The 14697-nt window shown below is 48.1% G+C and overlaps 8 protein-coding genes across 9 annotated transcripts; 2 read left to right on the forward strand and 6 right to left on the reverse strand.

The window, feature by feature from the left end:
• Positions 1 to 83: 83 nt before the first annotated feature.
• On the reverse strand, positions 84 to 1547 carry BDBG_08364 (uncharacterized protein; the record flags this gene model as incomplete). Its single annotated transcript, XM_002621287.2, has 1 exon — positions 84 to 1547. The coding sequence occupies one exon, from the start codon at positions 1545 to 1547 to the stop codon at positions 159 to 161; it is 1389 nt and encodes a 462-aa protein (XP_002621333.1). The 3' UTR covers positions 84 to 158.
• A 1028-nt stretch (positions 1548 to 2575) lies between these two features.
• On the reverse strand, positions 2576 to 4886 carry BDBG_08365. 2 transcript variants are annotated; one of them, XM_031723529.1, is made up of 4 exons: positions 4144 to 4886; positions 3763 to 4085; positions 3373 to 3713; positions 2576 to 3270 (listed from the first exon to the last, which is right to left on the reverse strand). In XM_031723529.1, the coding sequence occupies exons 1-4, from the start codon at positions 4425 to 4427 to the stop codon at positions 3244 to 3246; spliced, it is 975 nt and encodes a 324-aa protein (XP_031580709.1). In that variant the 5' UTR covers positions 4428 to 4886; the 3' UTR covers positions 2576 to 3243. The 2 variants fall into 2 exon arrangements, with proteins under 2 accessions (XP_031580709.1, XP_031580710.1); XM_031723528.1 differs by having other exon boundaries at positions 2621 to 3713.
• On the forward strand, positions 4859 to 7073 carry BDBG_08366 (uncharacterized protein). Its single transcript, XM_002621289.2, has 4 exons — positions 4859 to 5352; positions 5451 to 5726; positions 5816 to 6085; positions 6208 to 7073. The coding sequence occupies exons 1-4, from the start codon at positions 5227 to 5229 to the stop codon at positions 6265 to 6267; spliced, it is 732 nt and encodes a 243-aa protein (XP_002621335.1). The 5' UTR covers positions 4859 to 5226; the 3' UTR covers positions 6268 to 7073.
• On the reverse strand, positions 6553 to 8975 carry BDBG_08367 (26S proteasome regulatory subunit N6). Its single transcript, XM_002621290.2, has 3 exons — positions 8950 to 8975; positions 8355 to 8893; positions 6553 to 8276 (listed from the first exon to the last, which is right to left on the reverse strand). Exons 2-3 carry the CDS (start codon positions 8620 to 8622, stop codon positions 7270 to 7272), a joined length of 1275 nt encoding a protein of 424 aa, XP_002621336.1. The 5' UTR covers positions 8623 to 8893; positions 8950 to 8975; the 3' UTR covers positions 6553 to 7269.
• On the forward strand, positions 8936 to 12787 carry BDBG_08368 (U3 small nucleolar RNA associated protein). Its single transcript, XM_031723530.1, has 3 exons — positions 8936 to 8969; positions 9040 to 10019; positions 10078 to 12787. Exons 1-3 carry the CDS (start codon positions 8967 to 8969, stop codon positions 10436 to 10438), a joined length of 1344 nt encoding a protein of 447 aa, XP_031580711.1. The 5' UTR covers positions 8936 to 8966; the 3' UTR covers positions 10439 to 12787.
• BDBG_08369 (short-chain dehydrogenase/reductase) lies at positions 10576 to 12524 on the reverse strand. The gene is made up of 2 exons (XM_002621292.2): positions 11644 to 12524; positions 10576 to 11493 (listed from the first exon to the last, which is right to left on the reverse strand). The coding sequence occupies exons 1-2, from the start codon at positions 12214 to 12216 to the stop codon at positions 10858 to 10860; spliced, it is 1209 nt and encodes a 402-aa protein (XP_002621338.1). The 5' UTR covers positions 12217 to 12524; the 3' UTR covers positions 10576 to 10857.
• Positions 12788 to 13118: 331 nt separating the features above from the next.
• BDBG_08370 (uncharacterized protein) lies at positions 13119 to 13902 on the reverse strand (the record flags this gene model as incomplete). Its single annotated transcript, XM_031723531.1, has 3 exons — positions 13119 to 13385; positions 13509 to 13719; positions 13796 to 13902. 3 exons carry the CDS (start codon positions 13900 to 13902, stop codon positions 13119 to 13121), a joined length of 585 nt encoding a protein of 194 aa, XP_031580712.1.
• A 79-nt stretch (positions 13903 to 13981) lies between these two features.
• Positions 13982 to 14191, reverse strand: BDBG_17740 (uncharacterized protein; the record flags this gene model as incomplete). Its single annotated transcript, XM_031725390.1, has 1 exon — positions 13982 to 14191. One exon carries the CDS (start codon positions 14189 to 14191, stop codon positions 13982 to 13984), a length of 210 nt encoding a protein of 69 aa, XP_031580713.1.
• Positions 14192 to 14697: the final 506 nt, after the last annotated feature.

Raw genomic sequence — 14697 nt, forward strand, 5'->3', positions numbered from 1 at the left:
AAAAAAACCACACATAAAGATTGCCGACGGTCCACCCCGGAGTCACATTCCCGATGCCCCTGTTAACTCCATGTTGATATCAAGAGAAAAGGGAAAAAAAAAAAAAAAAGGTTGTAATTCAAATATACCCCTGCGCCATCCCATGATGTAAGCCTTGCTTAAACACGTGCAATAATCATATCCTCCTCCCTATCTGCCGGATCCGTCAGCCTGTCAATGATAGGAACAAACCCAAGCTCGCTCATATCTGCACCAGTGTTATCAGCAATCCCACCATTTACATGGTGTCGTACAGACGAGTCATACTTGGCTCTTCGAAGAAACTCAGGCCGCGCGGTTCTGGCCTGCTGGGGTTGTGGTCGTGTATTCTCCGAAGCCCTGCGGTGCTGTTTCTGGAGTTCCATTCCCGTACGTCGTCCCCAATCATCCCCACTAGTATCGGAGGGGCTATCCATAGAAGAGATACATAGCTCCTGCTGCCCATGGTGGTGATGAGGGGGTTCGTGGCGGTGATTATTTTTCATCCTGCCTCCCGTCGCCCTTTTTGCATGATTCCTATGCAAACGCAACAGCTCTCTTAAACTTTTTTTCTGCCTGGGTGTTTTGTTGATGAAGTTACTATCAACAACATCTGGTGGTGTGATTTCATCTTTTTCCACATCTGCGCCGCGGGTATCATTATCACTGTTTTCAACCGCACCAGCGTCACACATTGCGTTGCTAGCGTCTGCCGGACACCCGTCCCCTCCGACCTGCTCGTCTGAAATATCAAAGCTTGATGAGCCGTCTGGCGTTGGTACCTTGCGGGACTCCCTGGCCATACTGGCGGCATCTATTCTGATAGCAATAGCCGCAAGAATCTCCAACAGTCTATCGTTCGTCATGTAGTCATCCCTGCAGATCCGATCGAGACACTGCCAGCTCCGCTCCGTAGCTGTCGGCATGCAACCTGGGCAAACGCGCAGACGACACGCGGGGATCGTGATATGGCCAAGGGCACTGTGACAAGCTGGAAGCAAGATGCTAAAGGGTACTTTCACGTAGGAATTTGCTGGCGCGGACTCGGAGTGTTCTGGGTCTTCGGTAGATGAACATGATCGGGTTTCGGGGTTGATAGGATCGCGCATCACGCGATTATCCGTGTTGAGAGTCTCTAGGACGGCTGCTCGCTGGCTCCTGATCAATTCCACCTGTTCAGGCGTGTAGTGTCCGTTCTTGATAGCGTTATCGATCCAGTTGTTCAACTGCACCACGTCTCCTGCCTTGAGGCTGGTGGAGATAGCAGTAGCACTCGGTTGGTGGTTTTCTTGGGGCGAGTATCCATCTCTTGCATCCAGTCTATCCTCATCCTCTGTACAGGCATATACCCAGCCCAGATCTGGTCCTCTCTTGCACATCTGGCATGTTGCAAAGCGGTCATAGCTGCTAAATTCACGTGTAAAGCTGGAGTGGGTGCAATGCGTTCGACGACTGTGCAGGGTTGTGGATGTTGTTGTTGTTGTCCTGCTGTGGGAGGAGGGTTTTGTTGCAGGACCTTGGGAACCCATATCTTCTTTTCTTATTATTTGTTGTGTTACTACAACGAACAACTAACTGATCCCGAATCTGGTCGAGAGAGAGAATGTATCCAGCCCGGGCATTTGACAAATTCAAATGTTACCACAGACGAAGGGGTGATGGGAAGGTTATTTTGTTGAATGAACGTGTTGCCCAGAGACCATAGACTCTGTATCTATTTTGCGCCCAACCCGTTTTGGGGACTTCGCCGGAGTTTCCCCCCCCCCCTCTCTCTCTCTTTTTCTTTTGCGAGAGAATGTTCAGAAGTTGCAGGGTGGAAACGAGCGACGTAAACGAACGGAGAAAAGGAGTGTTTCTAGGGAACACTTGTACCCATGGACAACGCGTGCATGTACGGTGGCGGATGCATTCGCGTGGTGTTGCTGAAGCAGGAAAATATTATCTCAGGGCAGATGTTTTTCTCTCTCTCTGTTGTCGGGTGAGGCTCAACAACAGCAGGAAGGTCTCTTCTTCTTCTTCTTCTTCTTCTTCTTCTTCTTTTGTCTCCTGTTTTTGTCGCACACACGCGCAACCACAACCATGCCCTAGGAAACGAACAGCAGATAAGTCCTACGGAGTATCGATTTTGACTAGAGACGGAGAAAGGGTGCTTTTACATCCACAGCATCCCACGGAGAGCAAAAAGAAAAGAAAAGAACAGAAATAGCCAAATATGTACGGTACGTATCATACTCAAAGAGAGGGCGCTGTTTTATTGGCAAAGTGCCGAGATCTTTTGCATTGCATTTAACTAGCCCTAGGTTCATGCATGGTTAAGAATAGCAAATGCAATCGAAGCTCTGTTGAAAGCCTATCAAACTGTTTTCTTTGTTACCTGCTTCCGGGTATATACAGATCAACAGTAACCTGTTCAAAGCCATTGAGCGGAGCCTGAGGGGCAGATTCCTATTGAAATGGCACAAGTATGATTAATTATTGAGGCAGGTATGTATGGTGGTATACAATATTGAAGAAATATAGATGTCTCCATACTACAGTCGGTGCTAGAGAACAGGGATAGAATCTTGAGACAAACAAAATACTCTGATTTGAAACTGTGGTTGTAGTGGGAAGTATTAATTCTTTGATTTATTATACGGGTTTCAGCCAGGGATAGTCTGTGAGGAGGGTACTAGGTTTCCAGATGGCCTGGCTGAACAGCGATATTCTCCCGAAACTTAGCTTGCTCCATCAGCTCAATAGAATAGCAGGTGGAAGAGAGCTAGCTTGATTGCAGATTATGCCCAGGTGGAAGACTTCTATAAGAAGATATACAAGGTTACATACACCACAACGTCATCCCCATCTTGCCGGGACATTCCACTACTTGCTATGACTACACTATTCCCCTGCACCCTCACGACGTAAATGACTCTTTGTTGTATGCTAACTCCTCATTAAACCAAGGGTCATTTAGAACTTCTCTTGCAGATGCTCTTGCCGACGGCTCAAAATACAACAATCTTCCAATAATCTCTCCCAGCTTCGCTATATCCTCTCTTGTAAGGTCGGCACTCTTTGTGTCATCAAAGTATACTTCTTCCAACCAGTCCTGCAAGTTGGACCCGGCGTCTTCTACGGCCATACCGTTTCGCGTTTTCATCATATCCCAGATTCCCCGCCACCATTCAGGTAGATCGTCACTTGCCATCTCTCGCATTTGGCCCACAAGAATCGTGGGCGTTGTCATGAAGGTATCGAAGGGCGGTTGGCCTGTGAAAAGTTCAAAGAGCTGCCATACCCCGCCCGGTTACTACCTGTCAGTTCACCTGTTGCGTATAATTTACATAGTCTTGGAGGAGTGCCTCTACCCACCATGCAGCCCATGCTCCACAAGTCAACCCGATAATCAATACAATCCTGAAATATAACTTCAGGTGCCCGAACGGATAAAGGGGTATGAAGTGTCTGAGGAACCGTAGTAGGTAAAAATGATTCTCCAAAGTCAACTATCTTGACTATAGGAGTTGAATTCCACAGACGCGTCAGATGTAGGCTAGGCCTGACGATATACTCGGGCACACCAGGTTCTAGTTCTTTCCCATCGCGCCTTTCCACACGACCAACCTCTGGTTCTCCTAACATCTCTACGAACTTCTCTTCGGGTAAATTCGTCGTGTCAGGTATCGTGAAGGCAAGATTGCGGGTATGCAGATCTATGTCAGGTGAGAATTGTCCCTCATATTCTTCATTAGACGGACCTACCTCCATGTCCAATATTCTGTTGATGCAAACCATCCAACCCAATCAGACATTGCTTTGCAATAACCTTGGCAACCTTTCCAGGAAGCCTCCCGCTGGGGAAGTGCGCAGTGATTGTGTCTGGGATATTAGGCCCCAGAGGCTCATAAACCAAGCATTGATGGGACCCATTCGGGCCTTTTAGGCTAAAGTCATCCAGCATTCGCATCACATATTTCAGACATGGGTGCAGTGTTGACAACTGCTTCATAATTTGGAGCTCTCTTGTCTCTGCATCATGATCCCTCTCAGCCACAGAAATCTTGATGGCAACATAGGTTTCGTCTCTACAAATACGCTTCCTGCGTTAGCCGGTACTCTGCAACTCAATCAAATTGGGACAACCTTTGATCTCTAGCTGCCCAAACAGTCGAGAAGCCTCCCCATCCAAATTTATGCAGCACCTTATACCTTCCGGCTTTCAGACATTCTCCCAATATGACCGGGTGGTAACCGCCTGGTTGATAGCGACGAAGTGGCTCCGCGTCCACCGATGAAATGTAGTGAAGGGCTGGCTGATCTTTGCCTGGATGAGTACCAGTAATAGACATGGACTTGGAGATAATGCAAAAGTGTGAGATGTTCCTCAATGGCACTGTGCGCCTCGATATTATCCAAGTAGTTGTCATTAGATTCCACTGAAGTTGCCCATGCTGCTTGTTTTCGACAATAACTGTGAAGCTGCTGTATATTGTGCTAGGTGGTGTTGCGCACAGCCATAGACAGCGTACTGGACCTCATACCTGAACAATAACAGCCGATAATATGATCTAAATACGCGCCTATTGCTCTTTAGTAGTAGGTCATTGGTTCCGGCAAAGTAAATTATTATAGTGCATGGAAAACAAAACTTTGGAATTCTCGAAAGGTTTATATCACGTTTAAGAACTTGGAGTGAGGCATAGCAAATGATTGGTCAACCTCAATGAAAGCGCCCTTGATTGCATTCCAATTATCATCTAGAAGTTCAGTCTGCCCAGGAGGTGGGGATGTGGTAGCAAATCGACAGTGGACAATAACATAAATCTGTATACTGGAAGACCACCTTATAGAATCCCGAGGTCGTCGAAGTAACTACTCCGTAGAAGTTCCCAGAGTTGAAGGAGCCGGGGCTGACTAAGGACGTTGTTGATGCAACCTCGGCACGGGCAATCGCCAATCATAAACAACAAGCCGGCGCCAGATCTTCCAGCCTCCTCTGCGTCGCTTTCCCCACGATTCCAGCTGCAAGCAAGCCTGCAAGTTGCCCGTCATTCTTTACAGTCTTCGCAGAGTTCTTCTCAATCTCACGTTGTGTTAATCCGTATTCTCCGGCTCCCTTTTGATCCAGTCTGCTTCTTCAAGTCGTTTGAGGTTGTCCATACCCTCAGTTCTAGGCCAATCTAGTATCTCTCCTCTCCTGAACGAAGACGTACTGTCACCGCAAATATGTCTGTCAAATTTGACAATGTGATCTCTCATGCGAAGGAGAAGGTGAAGGATAAAGTCAAGGATGACTTGCACAGAGTTGGAGACAGGTTGACAGGAGGGAAGTCGACGACTGGATACCTGGCGGTATGTCCCGAGTCTTCAACAGGTTGCATCCATTACAGCCTCAATACGTTGGTACTGACCCTGATGCGGCGCACATTTTCGCTGCTACCCACTTCTAGGCATACCTGAAGCAGCTTCAATCCAATCCGCTGCGCACCAAAATGCTTACCTCCGGTACTCTATTTGCGCTTCAAGAATTCCTGGCCTCGTGGATCGCGCATGACCGGAGCAAGCATGGCCACTATCTAAACTCCAGAATACCAAAAATGGCATTGTACGGCTCGCTCATCAGCGCCCCACTGGGCCATATCCTTATCAGCATCCTCCAAAGGCTGTTCGCCGGCCGCACCAGCTTGAAAGCTAAGATCCTGCAGATTCTCGTCAGCAACCTGATCGTACGTTAAAAAGAAACATTCTTTCTCCCGAGTCAAAACCATCCACCCCTTGACATCCGTCGCCTAACTCCCGTGCGTGATGTAAACAGATCTCTCCAATCCAAAACTCCGTCTACCTCGCCTCTATGGCGATCATCGCCGGTGCGCGAACATTCCACCAAGTAAAGGCCACCGTGAAGTCGGGTTTCATGCCCGTCATGAAGGTCAGCTGGGTTACCTCCCCGCTGTCCCTGGCGTTTGCCCAGAAATTCCTCCCAGAACATACCTGGGTCCCCTTCTTCAATGTCATCGGCTTCATCATTGGTACATATATCAATGCCCATACCAAGAAGAAGAGATTGGAGGCATTGAGACGTAAGGTACGTTGATAAAACATACTTTCCGTTTGAGTAGCGGCATTTGCTGTCCCAGTCCCTTCCCAACCTATTTTACACCTGCTAACTACTTACAACTTCTGTTTCCTGTTTTGTCTTACCTGTAGCATTACGGTTCTGGTAAAAGTGTATCAGGCCGGTCTGAGGATTACCCACCTCGCTCATGATTAATTAAATCAAGAATTGAACTTCAGCTGCTGCCGCTACCGCAGCGGAAAGAGAACAAAATAGATCTCTCCATCTATATCTCTATTTAGGTCCTCGTGGAACATTTCCCATTTATAACTTTTTGTTCCGTTTTCATTTCCACCACTCTCGATGCTGAAGTCTATGAACCGTAGTCCCGCAGGGATTGTGGAGGATGTTTCTATTTTTTCTTTTGTTCTTTCTTTTTTATGCCTTTTCCTCTACCATTTATGTTTAGTTTGAACGATTAGGTCGACCCCAGATACTGGTACTCGTGAGCATGTTTTATCTTATATTGTTTTCTCTCAGAGAGGAAAGAGCATGGAGAGTCCCCCCCCCCAAAACCACCCATCCCCCCAAAGTTAATGAAATGATATATACCAAATGATTTATTCTTTAAATTTCAGCCAGTATAATGTTTCCCTATACGCGTGCACATATGCTTTTTTTTCCTGCGAAGAATATCTTGTCCGATCTACTCATTTATTTATCCCCTTCTTGTCACGGGCGTTATCTTTTTGTTTTCATCTCGAGGTTTTACACGCCCTGTCTCCGCTTGGGAAGACTGTAACCTATCCATCGCCCTTGTGTTGGTTAGGATTCTATTTTCGTTTGCAATGGATTTCCCGCAATTATTTTCTATGGTACTTCCACCAGCCTTTTGGGATGCTTCGAGAGATAGTTTTGACAATGGCAATATCGAGAGCTCCGCTCTGCCCTCTTTGCTTTTTCTTCCACAGATTAGTGTTACCTCCCTATTGTTTTCCTCTTTCGGGCTCTTTTTTTTTTTTTTTTTTTTTTTTTTTTTTTTTTTTTTGGCCCTGTTCTTGCCCAGTCCGCCGCTTTTGTTCTCTCCTGCACTGTTTGTTTCTGTATCCTTACCAGCGGGTAGCATCGAATTTAAAGGGGGCGAAGGATAGAAGGAAGAAAATAAAATCCATATCATTTATCTAAAATAGTTTAATGAAACGACGAGACCCTCTCTACTCAAGCATCGATGCCTGATTAGTGTACAAAACATCCACGACATTCCCGAGTTTCTCCAATGTCTCCAGCGCAGCATCATACCCCTGATCCCTCTCCGCCTCGTCAAAGACAATCAAACAGCCCGCCCCTTGGTCCAGCACGCCGATAATCACCTTATCCAGGATCATCTGCGACAACTTCCTCTCCACCTGCTGCGTATCCAGCCCAACCATCTTTGCAATATGATCAATTTCAACCCGGCTAAAGGGCTCGATGACTTTGATCAGATTCTGCTCCAACATCGCATCATACAGGCGGCGGAGGTGGTTGCGGATAAACACGTCGCTGCCGAGTTCATATCGATAGTCATTTAGCGCCTTCTCATACTCTTCCAGCGAGCGGTTGGAGTGTGCGCGCGCGACGGCCTTCATGGCTTCAAGGTTTGTCCCAGCGTATCGGAGCGCCTGCTTGGAGGCGAGTAGCGAATTGACGTCGTGGACGGCGTTGAGCATGATTTTGCATAGCAGCATATATTGAAGGGCTGAGGTGGCTTTGCTGGCTTCGTCTTGCGAATGGTAGCCTTCCAGCGCCTCGATGAAGTAGGAGAAGGCGGTGGTGAAGTCTTTGTCTTCCGCGTGGAGCATACCGCTTTGCATGTCTAGACCTGCCTGTAGGAGTGGCGGTGTGTAGACAGACGCTGCTGATGTCCTGGCTGAGGTCAATGCCGCGCGGGCCTTTGGCTGGTTGCCTAGAGCGTGGTAGACGCGGGACTCTAACAGCTGCACTTCCACGAGCACGAGTTTATCGTCAAGACGTTTGAGTTCGCGGAGGAGGGAATTGATTAAGGTGAGGGCATCGTAGTAGGATTGCTTTTGCATATATATTGTCACAAGCCGTGTCTCTAGGTTCTGACGGAGGAATGACCGCCGTTCTGATACTGCCCACTCTATACATGACTTGATGACAAGGATCTGAATGTCAAGGGTGTTGGGAATAGCAGCGAAGAAATCGAGGAGTTGCCGGACTAGAAAATATACGTCAACGGAATAATTCACGCATAATATAGCTTCCTCTTCCCCCCATACCTCTGTAAGCTACGTACCTAGTTTCGCTGACTTCGCTTTGGCAAAGGATGAGAACGCTGATCGGCTCGTTTTAAGCAGCTCTGCAAGTTCTGTTGGTTTGTTCTGGTCGCAATACAGTTCCCCCAACCCCACGAGCGCAGCTTCATAATCGCGCAAAGAAGCTTCGGTGGATCCCACGCCCTTCGACAGGATATTCTGGTAGAGCGATTCTGCTCTGGTCGGATCTGTCTTGACGAGGCTCTTGGCTTCTATCAAAAGGCCTGCGTCATCAGGACCGGCAGCCATATTGGATGAAAATATGCCGTGGATTGTAGAGAGACGAAGGTTAAATAGGGGGGTATATTGCCGCTAAGCAGAGAGAGGGCTGAAGCTGCAAAGGGTCTGGGGATGTTACTGGGTACTGCGGAGTTTCCAGGTTGCGATGTTGATGCGAGGTGAAGCTCAGGGTCGATAGCTGGTGTACGCATCGGGCGTTATATGGCGCTGCTTTAGGACGGGCAAGTTCGGATTATGTCAGCCCCGCAGTGTCGTCGGCCCGACGTTGTACCGGAGAGCTCTAAAAAGATTTCAGGAATCAGTTTTATTTGATGGCGGATCAACGCAAGCAAATACCTGGCCCGTAGCACATTATGGTAAGCAAAAAGAAAAGAAAAGGAATGGATATTGTTTATTCATATATAATATATACTAATTCTGTGTCAGAAAATAAAAGCACTTTCTAGATCCGCTGCGGCGTTGCAGGAGCCAGGCTCAAATACCTCTAAGCTCCCTCGAAATCTCGATCCCGCACAGCATCCCTTCGAGAGAGCTCGGGAGTATACAAGGGCCCTCAATGCCACAAAGCTTGAACGCATGTTCGCCGCGCCCTTTGTGGCACAATTAGGCAATGGACATGTGGATGGTGTATATTGCTTAGCGAAAGACCCAGTGTCGCTTGAACGTTTCGCCAGCGGAAGTGGTGATGGAGTTGTCAAGGTCTGGGATCTGGCGACGCGGGATGAGATATGGCATGCTCCGGCACACGAGAACATCGTCAAGGGCATGTGTTGGACGTCAGATAGTAAACTACTCTCATGCGCAGCCGACAAAACAATCAAACTATTCGATCCCTACGGTTCTGCATCTGAGACCCCTCCGCTCGCAACGTATTTTGGGCAATCTGCATTCACCGGTGTTTCTCACCACGAAACCCACCCCTCATTTGCCGCATCCTCGTCCGTAATTTCCATATACGATTTATCCCGTCCATCCTCCACACCCTCTCAAACCCTCCACTGGCCCACGAACACTGACACAATCACCGCCCTCGCCTTTAACCGGACGGAAACGTCCATTCTCGGCTCCACGGCCACTGACCGATCGATCATACTGTATGATCTCCGCACCTCATCTCCGGTTACGAAAATGATTCTCAAACTTGCGTCAAATGCGATATCCTGGAACCCGATGGAAGCTTTTAACTTTGCCGTTGCCAATGAGGACCATAACATATATATATTCGATATGAGGAAGATGGACCGCGCGTTGAACGTGCTGAAAGACCATGTTGCAGCTGTCATGGATGTTGAGTTTAGTCCGACGGGAGAAGGCTTAGTTAGTGCCTCATATGACCGCACTGTGCGATTGTGGGATCGGAGCAAGGGCCACTCGAGGGATATTTATCACACCAAACGAATGCAAAGGTGGGCTATTCATCAACCACATGAAGCTTATCTTATCAACACTGACGTATCATAATAGGGTATTCTCCGCAAAATTCACACCAGATAACAAATACATTCTTTCTGGCTCAGACGACGGCAACGTTCGTCTCTGGCGCGCCGAGGCATCTTCGCGAAGCGGCATTAAGAGTGCGCGGGAGAGACAAAAACTCGCGTATGATGAGGCACTTAAGCAGCGGTATGCGCATATGCCAGAGATTCGCCGCATTAAGCGTCACCGCCACCTACCCAAGGCTATTAAAAAGGCCGGGGAGATCAAGGCCGAGGAGATTGCTGCTATTAAGAGAAGAGAAGAAAATCTACGCAAGCATACTAAGAAGAAAGGCACAATGCCGAGGCGTAGTGAAAGAGAAAAGATGATTTTGGCTAAGGAGCAGTAAACCGTACGGGGTTCTCGCACTGGCGCAAGGGACTTGGGCGTTTGGTGTTTGGTTCGTTAGTTTCTTTCTTTCTTGTTTATTTTTTTTCCTCGGCGCGCCAATAACCAGGTTACGTTCAACGAAATGACTCTGTGGACACGAAGATTAATTATTTAAAAGAGCGATGGCCACTAGCACGATGTGGCAGGGCAGGGTTACGGATAGAAAGAACTGAAACGAGTCGATTGTTCTCCATCTATGGAAACGATTGAAAGTCTATCGGCTGAAATTAAAACCTGCTCACCAGGAGCGGACTGACATTATTATCGTTACTTTATCCCGCGAACCCTACATATGCATGTACGCATGAAGCTCCTTTCCTCGGGGGGGCATGCTAGCACACCCATGCAGAACCTATTTCACATCCCTATCGCCACTTTCTATCCTTCCACCTCCCTCCCCTCCTCCTCCTTCGCCAACGGAATTGACATGGACGAAGTGACAGCCTTCCTGTCAACTGCCCTATCAATCCCACTCATATACCTCGCCAGCCGTTGAATGGCTACAGGTAATATCGCATACCAACTAACCAGCGTCGCATAAGCCGGTAGCCTAATAACCCCACCGTTCCCACTATCAACTGCCGCGACAATGTCTCGTGCAACCTGCACAGGTTCCAAGACAGGCGCAAAGAAATTATTCGGAGTCTGCACGTCGTCAAAGAGTGGCGTGGCCATCTGGCCCGTCTCGACTAGAAGCATTTTTACCCGCTCATTGTCGCCTGAGGTGCGCAGCTCGGCCTCAACGGTTTTGTGCACGGCGCCAATGGCTGCCTTCGTGGCTGAGTAGTCTGAGAGGCCGGCCGGGGTAAGGTAGCTGCACACGGAACTTAGAGTGACGATTGTACCGCCGGTGGGAGAAGTCAGCATTCCCGGGAGGAATTGCTGAAGGGTATTGAAGCAGGAGAAAAGGTTTGCGTGGATGGTTCTTGAGATGTCGGCGGGGGAGAGGGATGTTATCGACATGCCGTTGATGGGGGCAGCAATGCAGTTTATGAGAATCGTCGGGGTTCCAAGCTAGTAGTTTTCAATTTAAAATTAGCATTAATCCCAGTATATTTAAAACAAATGGATACATCGCAATCCCTTCAGTAGCACACAATTGAACAAGAGCCCCAAAACACCCCCGTTGAACGTCAACGTAGCAGACATGGGAGAACAACATACCTCTTTTTCAATCACTTGCCGAACCCTCTTCACCTCCGCCAAATTACCCACATCACACTTGAAATACCTAACGCTATGCACCTCCTCCCACTCTTCCATTCCTCGCTCTTCGCCCTCCCCTTTCCCTTCCCCTTGACCCTCCGCTCCAAGATCCCGCACATCCAACACCGCCACATCCACCCCCCGCATCCCATATATCTCCGCAACCAACAGGCCTAACCCACTCGCACCTCCCGCCACAACCACAACCTCATCCTCCAACGACACCTCCCTCGGCAACCCATAAGCAACTCGCTTGTTCACGATATTCAACAACAGCGCGAATGAAAGGAGCGCGGCATAGGCTGTTGTGACGATGAAGGAAGTGTGGGAGTATGGGGTCGCTTGGGCGCGGAGGCAGAGGGGGATGAGCCAGGCTATGAAAGGGTGGAAGATCGTTCTGTGCAGGACGCGGAGGATGAGGTCGAGATTTAGGGCATCGATCCAGCGAGGGTTTGGGCGGGAAGTGGTCGTTGAGCGAAGGGGTGTGGAGGAAGGCGACGGCGAGGAGGATTTGGAGCGGCGCCGGTTCATGGTTTTGATAGGTGACGCAGTTTGAGTCAATGTGAATTGAGGTTCTGATTAAGGTTGCGAATGGGATTTTGTTAATCCTTGAATTGGCGATGGAGGAGTAGGTCGCATAGGGGACTTCAGGGTTTGAGATGAGTGAAGCAAATAATTAATTGAGCGCTCTGGACAGGGGTGCCGTTTAGAGATCCTTTCGAATTATTTGTTTACACGAAAGAAAAAGACACGGATTGTAAGTATAGGTAGACTTTTCCCGGGCGTTACGAAGATGGAATGAATGATTATTCTGACGCTCGCCGGGTTTCAGAGTGACGTGACATCACTAGCAGCAGCACTTATTCCCCGATTCCCACTGACAAAGCACTGCATGTACAGCACCATTCGGACATTTTTAATTTATCCAGCATATCTGTAATCCATGGAGTTACACCACGGTATTTTTATAATATGTTGAGGGTCGTCGGACGAAAACTACGTGCGTTTGGAATTATTCGCCTCAGTGTAAGGGTTTTATATACTGACTGGTCGTGGATTTCGTAGCAACAGAACATTATAGTATACCAAAGAGACTCAAAGCAAGTAAAGCTAAAACTGAAAGGCAGCTAACAGTGGAATCTTTCTGAGCCCGAGTGGGATTCATGCAATGGAGCCCTGCTCGCGATGGATGGAAGGCCACTGAATATACCAAGCTAGATCATAATATCTCGGGAGAGCGAAAACCAGACCCTCTCCCTTATATTGGCAGTATAGCACTGTATTTGCCTGCAATTGGAAGTGTGGTTCTTCCTGTTACGGCGACGCCACTGCAGAGTCAACATCACAGCTCAATATCTACATGAGAAGAATAAAAGTGAAGGCGGAGTGGAATGGCGACACACTACTCAACAAATCGCCAAGCGCAATCGCTCTCAAGCAGAGGAAGCAGAGTTCGATTGGTTCTCTTCGGCTGGAGGGGTAGCGAGAGGCGGTGGCGGAAATCGAATGGGAGGAGAATTTGTTGGAACTCTCGTATCTCCAACAGGCTTGCAGAGTCTCCATCTGAGTAAAAGATCCCAATATTCTTGTTTCAAAGTGTCGAAATCTATAAAAGGACTGAGAGCCATGTGCGAATACTTCCCATCAAAGTGGACTTGGATGATGCGGACATTGCGACCCCAGTAACTGAAGATAGTTATCTATTCCTGATGGTTAGTTCCGAGTCTCTTATGAGGGATTTGAGGGCGCATGATGATGAATGGTTCGGAAAAGAGTAAACAGACCGGAAATATCTCTTCATGCTCAAAGATGCTTAGACGTACCCTCCACTGCATCACGTTGACAGCACTAATAATTTCGCCGCGAATTACGGTATTGTCTCTGTTTTCATCCGGATTGCAATCATGAGCAACAGAAATCATCGCACGGGGATAATATTTCTTTTCAGGATCCGTGACAAGAAGACCTCGCATCCTCCAGAAGTGTGGCTCCACTCCCATAACGCCCGTCGGCGTGTAAATACGACCAAAGTGACTACAGCGTTCTGATAGGAACATATAAAATGGGTAAATGGTAAATCACAAGGTCGTACTGGAACCTAACGAAAAACCCGTGGCTGTCAGCCACAAAATCTCCACTCTCAGGCGTTCTCTTATCAGGTGCAATTTCCTCTGTAAGATGACACGACCAAATCGTTCTCCAAGGCACTTCCGGCATCCTGTGGGCCCCATATACTATAATCCCAAGGCTCCAGCTTATATTCAGGTTGGACGAGGTTTTGGTAGGACTCGAGTGGTTATGGAGTAAAAAATTGTTGCTGGCCAGCCACCGCGTTTTCCTGAGCGAGGAGATCTAGACGCGTGATTTTCACCCGAAAATTCTTCAGATCCTCGGGATCTAAGATGACACTTTTGAATTCAGTCATTAGAATGAGAACTCGATTTCTGAGACGGAAGGCATTACGCCTCTTGCGAGTCATCGACTCAGAATTGTCGTCTATACTCATGTTGCGTTGAATGGAAAAACATATCGAATAGGACTTGAGCGGTTGAAAATCAAAATAAGACTCTAAGACAAGAACTAAGAGAATGCTGAATTTATAATCATCGGTGCCAGGAGTTTTTGCTTTGGCACCCTGAAGCCCAATCGAGCCTGAAACTGAAACCAGTCTCTGAGATGTTCTGTCTTGCTGCGATGGTACGAGTACTGCGCTGAGTACAATGAGTAGACATCAGCGAAACAAGCTTTGTCAGCTCCGGCTGGTGGAGCCTCGGCCCGGGCCAAGCTGCGCCGGGGCCCACTTCCAAGCGCGAATTACGCTGTAGACGCCGGGTGTTAGCGGCCTAACCGGAAGTGGATTGGCGTTCAACGTCAAAGTCAACATCATTCATCTATTTTTCTCTGATCACTCTCAGCAAACCTCCATGTTATCTAACTACACTAAAAGCTGAAACAAACACAAATCCCTGGGCAACCTCGGAATTTCCTTTGAGTGGTTATATAATTGTTGCT

Source organism: Blastomyces gilchristii, assembly GCF_000003855.2.
Source record: "Blastomyces gilchristii SLH14081 genomic scaffold supercont1.23, whole genome shotgun sequence".
NCBI classification, from domain to species: Eukaryota; Fungi; Ascomycota; class Eurotiomycetes; order Onygenales; family Ajellomycetaceae; genus Blastomyces; species Blastomyces gilchristii.

Excerpts from the sequence above, each read along its gene's own strand:
- BDBG_08365 (XM_031723528.1), bottom strand. The coding sequence starts at position 4,427 with ATGACAACTACTTGGATAATATCGAGGCGCACAGTGCCATTGAGGAAC. Across the intron at positions 4,086-4,143 it reads TGGGCAGCTAGAGATCAAAG|AGACGAAACCTATGTTGCCA; the intron begins GTTGTCCCAATT and ends GCGTATTTGTAG. Across the intron at positions 3,714-3,762 it reads ACAGAATATTGGACATGGAG|ATCTGCATACCCGCAATCTT; the intron begins GTAGGTCCGTCT and ends CACCTGACATAG.
- BDBG_08366 (XM_002621289.2), top strand. The coding sequence starts at position 5,227 with ATGTCTGTCAAATTTGACAATGTGATCTCTCATGCGAAGGAGAAGGTG. Across the intron at positions 5,353-5,450 it reads CGACGACTGGATACCTGGCG|GCATACCTGAAGCAGCTTCA; the intron begins GTATGTCCCGAG and ends ACCCACTTCTAG. Across the intron at positions 6,086-6,207 it reads TGGAGGCATTGAGACGTAAG|CATTACGGTTCTGGTAAAAG; the intron begins GTACGTTGATAA and ends TCTTACCTGTAG.
- BDBG_08367 (XM_002621290.2), bottom strand. The coding sequence starts at position 8,622 with ATGGCTGCCGGTCCTGATGACGCAGGCCTTTTGATAGAAGCCAAGAGC. Across the intron at positions 8,277-8,354 it reads AGCGAAGTCAGCGAAACTAG|TCCGGCAACTCCTCGATTTC; the intron begins GTACGTAGCTTA and ends TATATTTTCTAG.
- BDBG_08368 (XM_031723530.1), top strand. Across the intron at positions 10,020-10,077 it reads CACACCAAACGAATGCAAAG|GGTATTCTCCGCAAAATTCA; the intron begins GTGGGCTATTCA and ends GTATCATAATAG.
- BDBG_08369 (XM_002621292.2), bottom strand. The coding sequence starts at position 12,216 with ATGAACCGGCGCCGCTCCAAATCCTCCTCGCCGTCGCCTTCCTCCACA. Across the intron at positions 11,494-11,643 it reads GGCAAGTGATTGAAAAAGAG|CTTGGAACCCCGACGATTCT; the intron begins GTATGTTGTTCT and ends GAAAACTACTAG.